The sequence below is a fragment of the Lactuca virosa genome, chromosome 2 (assembly GCF_052849685.1).
Source record: "Lactuca virosa cultivar CGN04683 chromosome 2, Lactuca_virosa_CGN04683_v6, whole genome shotgun sequence".
Lineage (NCBI taxonomy): Eukaryota > Viridiplantae > Streptophyta > Magnoliopsida > Asterales > Asteraceae > Lactuca > Lactuca virosa.
This window is the reverse complement of record NC_136427.1, coordinates 231,080,351-231,089,313: the sequence shown is the minus strand read 5'-3', so window position 1 is coordinate 231,089,313 and position 8,963 is coordinate 231,080,351. Positions and strand designations below refer to the sequence as shown.

At 37.2% G+C, this 8,963-nt stretch overlaps 3 protein-coding genes across 3 annotated transcripts; 2 read left to right on the top strand and 1 right to left on the bottom strand.

The window, feature by feature from the left end:
• The first annotated feature begins 377 nt into the window (after positions 1–377).
• On the top strand, positions 378–2,974 carry LOC145160393 (uncharacterized). The gene is made up of 6 exons (XM_079079559.1): positions 378–637; positions 1,017–1,355; positions 1,432–1,577; positions 1,697–1,973; positions 2,078–2,350; positions 2,417–2,974. Exons 2-6 carry the CDS (start codon positions 1,047–1,049, stop codon positions 2,891–2,893), a joined length of 1,482 nt encoding a protein of 493 aa, XP_078935685.1. The 5' UTR covers positions 378–637; positions 1,017–1,046; the 3' UTR covers positions 2,894–2,974.
• Positions 2,975–4,820: 1,846 nt separating this feature from the next.
• Positions 4,821–7,105, top strand: TSBTYPE2 (tryptophan synthase beta type 2). The gene is made up of 6 exons (XM_079079557.1): positions 4,821–4,960; positions 5,248–5,578; positions 5,656–5,872; positions 5,958–6,495; positions 6,584–6,682; positions 6,775–7,105. Exons 1-6 carry the CDS (start codon positions 4,906–4,908, stop codon positions 7,026–7,028), a joined length of 1,494 nt encoding a protein of 497 aa, XP_078935683.1. The 5' UTR covers positions 4,821–4,905; the 3' UTR covers positions 7,029–7,105.
• On the bottom strand, positions 7,071–8,301 carry LOC145160392 (tetraspanin-5-like). Its single transcript, XM_079079558.1, has 2 exons — positions 7,505–8,301; positions 7,071–7,417 (listed from the first exon to the last, which is right to left on the bottom strand). Exons 1-2 carry the CDS (start codon positions 8,045–8,047, stop codon positions 7,154–7,156), a joined length of 807 nt encoding a protein of 268 aa, XP_078935684.1. The 5' UTR covers positions 8,048–8,301; the 3' UTR covers positions 7,071–7,153.
• Positions 8,302–8,963: the final 662 nt, after the last annotated feature.

The window sequence follows — 8,963 nt, the reverse complement described above, 5'->3', positions numbered from 1 at the left end:
GTTTAAAAAGTGCATATACGATATTTTGATATTTAAGAAGGGCATATATGATATTTTGATGTTTAAAAAGGACATATATGATATTTTGAAATTTTATGAAGGGTAAATATGATATTTAGAAATTTTATGAAGGGTAAAAATGATATTTAGAAATTAAGTTGGGTAAATATGATATTTTGATGTTTAAGAAGGGCATATATGAAATTCTCATAAGAAAAAAAAAAGATTTTTTTGTAAACTTGAGCCAAAATAAAATAATCGAGACTTTTATGTTCAAAAAAAATCTTAAGACTAAAATTTAACTTTCTTAAAAATATTGAAACTTTTATGACAATTTCTCTTTTATTGGTTTCATTGCTAGTCCTGTTCTTTTGTTTTTTCTCTGTTTCTTTTAACTCGGTGAAGACGGTGTAAAAAGAGAGTACGCAACCGAGGAAAGGGTTATGGAGTATGCATCTCAACAGGAATTCTTTATTCGAAAAGGAATACCCTAGTGCATGTGTGCCATGAAGATTGATGCTCCTTTACCCCCATCTACTAAACGCAGTTAAATACCGAAGATTCAACAAAAATGCAATCCTCTTCAATACCCAGTATCCAAAATCTCTCCTAAATTCAAAACCCTCAGCCTAATCAGGTCAGTCTTAGTCTCAAATATGTTTATGTTATTAGTTCTTGCTTTATGATTGTGTGATTATACAAACCCACAAGCGATGCAAGTATTTCTTTTGATGATGGTCGTTTATAACATGTTTCTAGATTCTTCATTCTTAGGTCGTCAATCCGATCTCACTACATAATTGAAATAGACCGTCTAGGGTTAACTAATTCAGTGTCAATTCGGATTTTTTCTTACATGCATGATTAATTGGTTATGAGCCCTAGGTTGTAGCTTGTTCATATATCGCGTGGTGATCGATTATGGATACACTCTGTCTAAGACATTTAAACTTTTTCATTTATAAAAGATTATTTAATTTGAGTTTCTTATTGTTATATCATGATCTTGATGACAGTGAGATTCTTAAAAGTGTTTAAAAACAAGTATGGTCAATTCAAAGATGCCCCGTAGAAGAGTTGCATTTGTGTTGATCGATGGATTGGGAGATGTTTCAATTCCAAGATTTGGATACAAAACTCCTCTAGAAGCTGCAAAAGTGCCAAACTTGGATGCCATTGCTTCTGCTGGAGTCAATGGTCTTATGGATCCAGTTGAAGTAGGTTTAGGCTGTGGAAGTGACACTGCTCATCTTTCTCTAATGGGTTATGACCCTCGAGTCTATTACCGTGGTCGAGGCGCCTTTGAGTCCATGGGTGCTGGTTTGGCCATGTCACCAGGAGATATTGCTTTCAAGGTATGGGCAAATCAGTCTTTTAACTAAAAAAATGTTCCTCTTTTGTGTTGGTTTTCATTATTTCACATTCCATCAGTCAAACTTTGCAACTCTAGATGAGAAAACGGGAGTAGTCACTAGCAGAAGGGCTGACAGGCACTTTGAAGAAGAAGGCCCCATCTTGTGTGCAGCACTTGATAAAATGAAGCTGCCATCTTTTCCTGAATATGAAGTCAGAGTCAGGTGTGTGTGTGTGTGTCCTCTTACTCCAAGACTTGAAGGCTTTTTAAATGTTTGGAATTTGAAGGCTTTTTGAAAATAAAAGATGTTGCAAGTTTTATGCCTTTTTAGATTTGTTTCAGGTATGCAACAGAGCACAGATGTGGGGTTGTGGTGAAAGGACCAAAACTAAGTGGGAATATATCAGGAACAGATCCATTGAAGGATAAGCGTTTGCTTTTACAAGCACAAGCTCTTGATGATACAGAAGAAGCAAAACATACTGCAACAGTTATCAATGAATTATCAAAAGAAATTTCTAAAATCTTAGTTGCTCATCCCTTGAATGAAAAACGTGCTGCTCAAGGAAAGAACATTGCCAATATTGTCCTTTTACGAGGCTGTGGCATTAGGATCGAGGTATTATTATTATTATTATTATTATTATTAACTTTACATGTCAAAGTCAAACATACAATTTCATTATAAAAAAAAAATAATAATAAACGCAATTTTTATTACAGGTTCCTGCATTTGAGAAGAATCACGGACTAAGACCATGCATGGTGGCCCCCACGAAAATCATAGCTGGGCTTGGGTTATCTCTGGGTATAGACATTCTAGAAGCTTCCGGAGCCACGGGAGATTACCGAACCTTATTGACATCAAAAGCAATGGCGATAGCAAACGCGTTATCGGCTCCTACAAAGTCTTGCCCGAATGTTTTTGTGCCAGGGGAAGATGAACACAAGCCTGGTCCATCTGATGGCTATGATTTTGGATTCCTTCATATAAAGGTGTTTGTTTATTTTCTTTCCTTTCTGAAATGACATGATATAAATAATAAATGTTATAAATTACAGGCAATAGATGATGCGGGGCATGATAAAGCAAGTGTGTTTAAAGTGAAAGGGTTGGAAGCTGTTGACAAAGCAATAGGTCAGCTTGCAAGGCTTCTTTGGGAGGCAGAGTCAAGTGGTGAATTCCAGTTTTCAGTGTGTGTCACCGGAGACCATTCTACTCCGGTTGAATATGGGGATCATAGCTTTGAGCCAGTTCCATTTACATTATGTCGGTTGAAAGATTATGTGGGAGCAGTTGGTGGTGAATCCGTGGTTTTACAAACTTCTCTTGATACGTTTCCACTTCCGGTTATTAAATCCGGTGAAGATTTGTCAGATGATATGGTGGTGGTGGAAGAAGAGGAACGGAATCGTGCGTTCTCCGGCGATTCGGTTTGGAAGTTGGACGAGATGGCGGTGGCAAGGGGTTGTCTTGGGCGGTTTCCGGGAAGTGAGATGATGGGAATTATAAAGAAGTTTGTTGAACTTGATTTATGATATTGAGCTTCAAGAATAACAATTGTAGGATGATTAAAATGGTCTTTGAGTTATATGCTTTATTTACTGTTTTCTTTTCAATGGGTGATGCAATTGTAATCGTGTTTATAAGCTATGCCAAGCTTTTATGCTTTCCAATTTTTAGATAAAGAAATCCAGACACCATCACCTCCTACATTTCATTTTCAAGAAATCTTGTCTTCAAAATTTTTGTTTAAAGTTGACAATTCAATTGTTTAATTCAAGTACCAATTTCCAATATTTGTTTCGGTTGAGACTAATTTTTTCTGTACAAGGAAATCACAAACTACACCAACCTACATTTCTTTCCCAAAAAAACTCAAATTAAAACATATGATAAGATGTATAAGTTAAGACTTTCGTTGTTTGGTTAAAATATACAAATTTTGAACTCTTATAGGTTAACATTCGGTTTTTATGAATGGATGGAGCAGAAGATACATAAAGAAATGGTTTGTTAAGACAGAACGGAAAAGCATTTAATAACAATCTTTATTTTTAATAAAAAATTATCTCAAATTCTTATAAAATTTAACAATACTCAAAAAGCAAATAATTCGAATGACAAATATCTATTATAATAGTTCTAAACTACTAAATGCTTAAGGAAAATATAAATACGGAATCAAAAAAGGAGATAAATCATTAAAATAGCTTCCTAATTTGTAAAAAGACTCATAATAATTGGAACGTTCGTTTTTGTCCGGCTCAATAGACCAACGAATGACTAGTCCAACGGAGGAGGGCCAAATCAGTCATTCGTTGGTGTAGCTCTTTGATTGCTCCCTTTGAACATCTCAATACCCACTCACTTTCTCAATTGCAGAAATGGATGCTAGATTGGGTGATAGAGTCGCCTATATACATACATGATGATTTCAAATGGGTTTTTACGAGTTGATTGATTGGTGGTTGGAAAGCTTTCTTATTAGAGAATGAAATCCCATTGCTTGGTATTTTCTCTAACAAGGCTCCATAATAGATTTCCTAAGCCTCAATTTATGACTTTGGTCTGAACATACTATATTGCAACTTGGTATGTCATGTCCCTCAATCGAAGTTGGGCTCTATACCACATGATGGCGGAATATACAAAATAGAATGGGCGATTACTAGATAAGGAAAAACAGAAAATAAGTCTCTTTTTAGAAAAAATAGTCTCAAATTCTTATTAAGTTTAATAATGCTCAAGACATAATAAATATATCTAATGAAATTCGTTAAGACTGCCCGGTATGGGCCATAAAAACGCTGTTATCGGCTGACGTGGCACACAAAAACGGCGTTATAACGCCGAGAACACCGTTCCCACCTCCCGTTATGGTATCCCATGTTATAACGCCAACGAATTGCAACGCCCATTTCAGCCAATCAATGGCTTTCTCTTTTTCTGCATTTCTTCACCTCAACGGGGTTGAGGAAATTGAACACCACCCCAGCTGCCCATACCCATCACCCTAAATGACTAAAAAATTAGGGATATCCCGTTGGACCAATGACTGGTTTCTAGTGGACCGGTCCGCTTGTGGGTCAAAATTTGCCAATTTAAGCTAGTGCGTACCAATCAATATGTGTACTGTATAGGTTGGACTTTTGAGGTGATCTTCTTCCATGATTATTCTTATACTTTTTTGTAATCAAATTCTTTATTTAATCTTTTTTCCCTTCTAAAACAATTATCAAACAAAATAATAATCTTTTATGCAATTTACTATTTTACTTTTCATTTTTTATATAATAATAAAAAAAAATAAAAAAAATGATATCGTATGTGGTCCTCCGTCTTATACGCATTTGTATTGTACATTAAGTCAATGCATGCAAAATGGCATCTGGTCATGGCGGCGTGTTCGATAGGGAAGTGGTCACATGCCATCAAATGTCATCTTTATTATTTACAATCTTATTCAATGCCAAAACCCACTTCTTCAACCCCTATTCAACTTAGTGAAGGTTAGTAGCTCAATACCAACTTCGACACCCTTGCAACAATGTCTCCTTCTCTTTCTTTTTCGGTAAATCGGAGCCCAAAATTTCCTTTCCAAGGTAAAAAAACAACACACATGCTCTTCATTTATTTGTACTGATATCAACTCTTCTTTGATTTATTTGAGGTGAAAATTTGACGTGGATTTTGAATTTTTGATCCAGTTTGGTAGAAGATGTATTTTTGTTTTTGCGTCGTTTGATTTTACAGTTCATATGATTAGGTTAAAGCTATGCTTATTCAAATCAATTTGCTTTTAACTGTACGATCTTATATCGATTTAAGATAAGAATCCAATAGCCAAACTTCTTCTTCTTCTTCTTCTTCTTTCTTCTTCCCCTTTCAGGTGAGGTGAAAAAACATGGAAATTCGTTGTTTACTGCAAATCCCAATCATTTAAAGTTCTCATTTCTAGAAAAACCAGTATCAACGACACTTATTCCACATGCTGTAGCAACAGAAATCCCTACACATTGGTATAACATCATCGCCGACCTCCCCATCAAACCTCCCCCATTTCTGCATCCAAAGACGTTTGCACCATTGCAACCGCAAGACCTATCTCATCTTTTTCCCGATGAACTGATTAAGCAGGAGGCAAGCAATGAACGATTCATTGTGATTCCTGATGACGTTATCGATGTTTACAGGCTTTGGCGCCCTACCCCTCTTATCAGGTCGGTTTTTCTTCTAGAATATTCTTCCATATATATAAAAGATATCATATTTTTTATTGTTTTGAGTTTTGATTTAGAGCCAAGAGATTGGAGAAACTACTTGATACACCTGCAAGAATTTATTACAAATATGAAGGTGTAAGTCCAGCAGGTTCACACAAACCAAACACCGCTGTCCCTCAGGTTTGGTACAATGCACAACAAGGTGTCAAGAACATTGTCACTGAAACCGGTGCAGGTCAATGGGGGTGTTCTTTAGCGTTTGCTTCCAGCCTATTTGGGCTCAACTGTGAAGTGAGTAATGAGTTTCTCTTAGAGCTAGCTTCTTCATTTTAGTGTTGGTTAAAACTTATGGTTTAATTTCAATTTTAATTTGCAGGTGTGGCAAGTTAGGGCTTCTTATGATCAGAAACCATATCGGAAACTGATGATGCAAACATGGGGAGCTAAAGTTCATCCGTCTCCTTCAAACATCACGGAATCAGGCCGGAGAATCCTTGAAATGGATCCGTTGAGTCCAGGGAGCTTGGGAATTGCCATTTCAGAGGCTGTGGAAGTTGCAGGTCTTAACGAAGATACCAAGTATTGCTTAGGAAGTGTTCTGAATCATGTTTTGTTACATCAGACTGTTATTGGGGAAGAATGTATTAAACAGATGGAGGATTTAGGGGAGACTCCTGACGTCATCATTGGTTGTACGGGTGGTGGGTCGAATTTTGCAGGGCTCTGTTTCCCTTTTATCCGGGAAAAACTCAAAGGAAAAATCAACCCTGTTATAAGAGCTGTCGAGCCTACTGCTTGCCCTTCATTGACCAAAGGTGTTTATGCTTATGATTATGGAGATACTGCTCAATTGACTCCATTGATGAAGATGCATACACTCGGTCATGATTTCGTTCCTGACCCTATTCATTCCGGTATAACTCTTTCTGATTTCTTGATATAATAACTCAGAAAGATGCTCTTTGTGGTTAAAACGAACCATAACTTCACCTAATTTTGCAGGAGGGTTGAGGTATCATGGAATGGCGCCACTGATTTCACACATCTATGAATTAGGTTTCATGGAAGCAATGGCAATTCCACAGATTGAGTGCTTTCGAGGTACAATTACTTTCAATTTTGTAATCTTTCGTCTATAAATTTTGTTATTTTGAGACCTAATGTGTTGAATTGGATGAAACGAACTGGTTTAGGGGCCATACAATTTGCTCGATCAGAAGGACTGATACCAGCACCGGAGCCTACACATGCCATAGCCGCAGCAATACGAGAAGCCCTTCACTGCAAAGAGAGCGGCGAATCAAAAGTGATATTAATGGCAATGTGTGGCCATGGCCATTTTGACCTTCCTGCTTACGAGAAATACTTACAGGGCGCCATGGTTGATTTGTCTTTCTCAGAAGACAAAATGCAAGCTTCTCTCGCCAATATCCCACATTTAACCTAAAAGCTTACACCTTTTGTCTTTTTGGTTAATAAAAACAAATCATAAACTCAATAAATTTACACTAATTCACATTACAATACATATGTGTTGGAATCATAATTCAACAGAACCACACCACACCCTGTTTATTCAAAACCCCCCATTGAAGAAAACAGATTGGCTATGAAGAGGAATACGCCGGCAATAGTCAAATATATACCAACCTTGTCTTGATTTGTTATATACGTCGCCATGCGGGCAGCTTTACACGAATCACAGTCGAAACATTTGACATGCTCTGGTTTCTTCAATGTCGCATTCGCCCATTTTACGCAATCATCGTTTTCGCTTACACTCCCCAACTCAAACAATTTGCGTGCACATTTTGGCGGAGGCACACAACACCCTTCCTGAAACCCTAATCCGGTTACATCAACATAACGATAACGATGGATAATAAAATGAAATGAAAAGGATGTGAAGAATTTGAAACGTACCCTGAAAAATTCGTAGTAATTTTCTATTTTCCAATCTTCGTCTTTATCAAGGAACTTTTCAGGTCCACGATCTTCTTCACAAAACTTAATCTCCGTCAAACACTCATCAACCATCGGCCATACGTTGTCGGCAACCATGGCTTCGATAAGCATCGGCTTATATTTTTCATCTAGAGGTGAATCCTCCTTATAAACATCATCGAAAACGGCTGATGTCGATTTTCTGATCCACCCGAACATAAGCAAACGCCAAACGACAATGCCCATGACGTAAAGAAGTCCGATGTTGACCAAGAAAGTAAAGAGCCATTGAAAGAATTTGACTTTACAACATACGATTCCGACGAGGCCAAGGAGGCATGTAACCAAGACGCCGGTCATCAAATATGTTGGCCATAACACAGTGTCCTCTAAACATGTTTCGGTATGGAGAGCCACCATACGTACGCCGATTTCTAAAGCCCGTCTGCCTAGCAGATATATCGAGCCGGCGGTGCCACCCATTAGCCAAACGGTCAGCAATATTCGTGCAAACAATCCCATTTTTTTTCTTTTTTATCAGTGTCGATAAGAGAGAAATGTTTGTCGTGTTATGTCCCTTATGGAGAAAATTTACATTTGCGAATTGACATACAAAATGAATAACGGATGTTCGTAAATTTTGTTAGTGTATAAAAGTTTGATACTTCGGTAAAATATGTTTTTATTATCCGAATCGTCCTCTCACCCTCTATCTATCTTCCTCCAAATCGGGATCAGTGTTTGATGTCCCTAAGGGTATGTGTTGTTTTCCTAAAAGATTGGGATTAGTGTTTGATGAATGATGACCGATTATAACTTTTAAACAATTTAGAAAGTGTTGATATTTGTCAAGGATGTTGACTGGTTAGTTTGTTGATGACGTGTAGATAGTGCTCGATGCATGTGATTTTATTTTTTGATGCCCAAGCATTAGCTAGGGAGTTATTCGATACGTTCTAGTCGACCGCTTTGCTTGTATGTAACGTCTTTAAATCGTCAACCGATACTTTTCATTTCTCTAGCTTTGATTTGAGAAATATGTTTCATTTGGGTGTTCGTTGTTGTAGGATTTAGTCTGCTTCAGAAAAATTAGGGTAAAATTGAATAAAGTCATTATATTTACATTATTTTCTGATTCTGACATTATGTTTTGTTTATTTTGTTGCGATTAAGACATTGAATTTTTTAGCTTTTTTTCAATCTTGACCACTTAACCGGTTTCAGATTGCCGATGGACGTAACATGTTGACATGATAGTCCTTGACAAGAAGTAAGCATGTATGTGAAGCTAGGTTAAGGTAACAACCATTTTTCTTTCATTATTTCCTTTTCTTTTCTTTTACCGAGAACTGCCGCTATCACTATGTAACCACCATCGTCAGCAGCCATGGTTGCCGGTGTTCTCCTCATCGCCACCACATACCACCATGTGGTGGTT

What these genes read in the sequence shown, in the direction of transcription:
- TSBTYPE2 (XM_079079557.1), top strand. Translation starts at nt 4,906, where the DNA reads ATGTCTCCTTCTCTTTCTTTTTCGGTAAATCGGAGCCCAAAATTTCCT. An exon ending in TCCTGACCCTATTCATTCCG is followed by an intron (nt 6,496 to 6,583) that starts GTATAACTCTTT and finishes CTAATTTTGCAG; the next exon opens with GAGGGTTGAGGTATCATGGA. An exon ending in ACAGATTGAGTGCTTTCGAG is followed by an intron (nt 6,683 to 6,774) that starts GTACAATTACTT and finishes GAACTGGTTTAG; the next exon opens with GGGCCATACAATTTGCTCGA.
- LOC145160392 (XM_079079558.1), bottom strand. Translation starts at nt 8,047, where the DNA reads ATGGGATTGTTTGCACGAATATTGCTGACCGTTTGGCTAATGGGTGGC. An exon ending in ATTACTACGAATTTTTCAGG is followed by an intron (nt 7,418 to 7,504) that starts GTACGTTTCAAA and finishes TTAGGGTTTCAG; the next exon opens with GAAGGGTGTTGTGTGCCTCC.
- LOC145160393 (XM_079079559.1), top strand. Translation starts at nt 1,047, where the DNA reads ATGGTCAATTCAAAGATGCCCCGTAGAAGAGTTGCATTTGTGTTGATC. An exon ending in GCTGTGGCATTAGGATCGAG is followed by an intron (nt 1,974 to 2,077) that starts GTATTATTATTA and finishes TTTTTATTACAG; the next exon opens with GTTCCTGCATTTGAGAAGAA. An exon ending in TTGGATTCCTTCATATAAAG is followed by an intron (nt 2,351 to 2,416) that starts GTGTTTGTTTAT and finishes TATAAATTACAG; the next exon opens with GCAATAGATGATGCGGGGCA.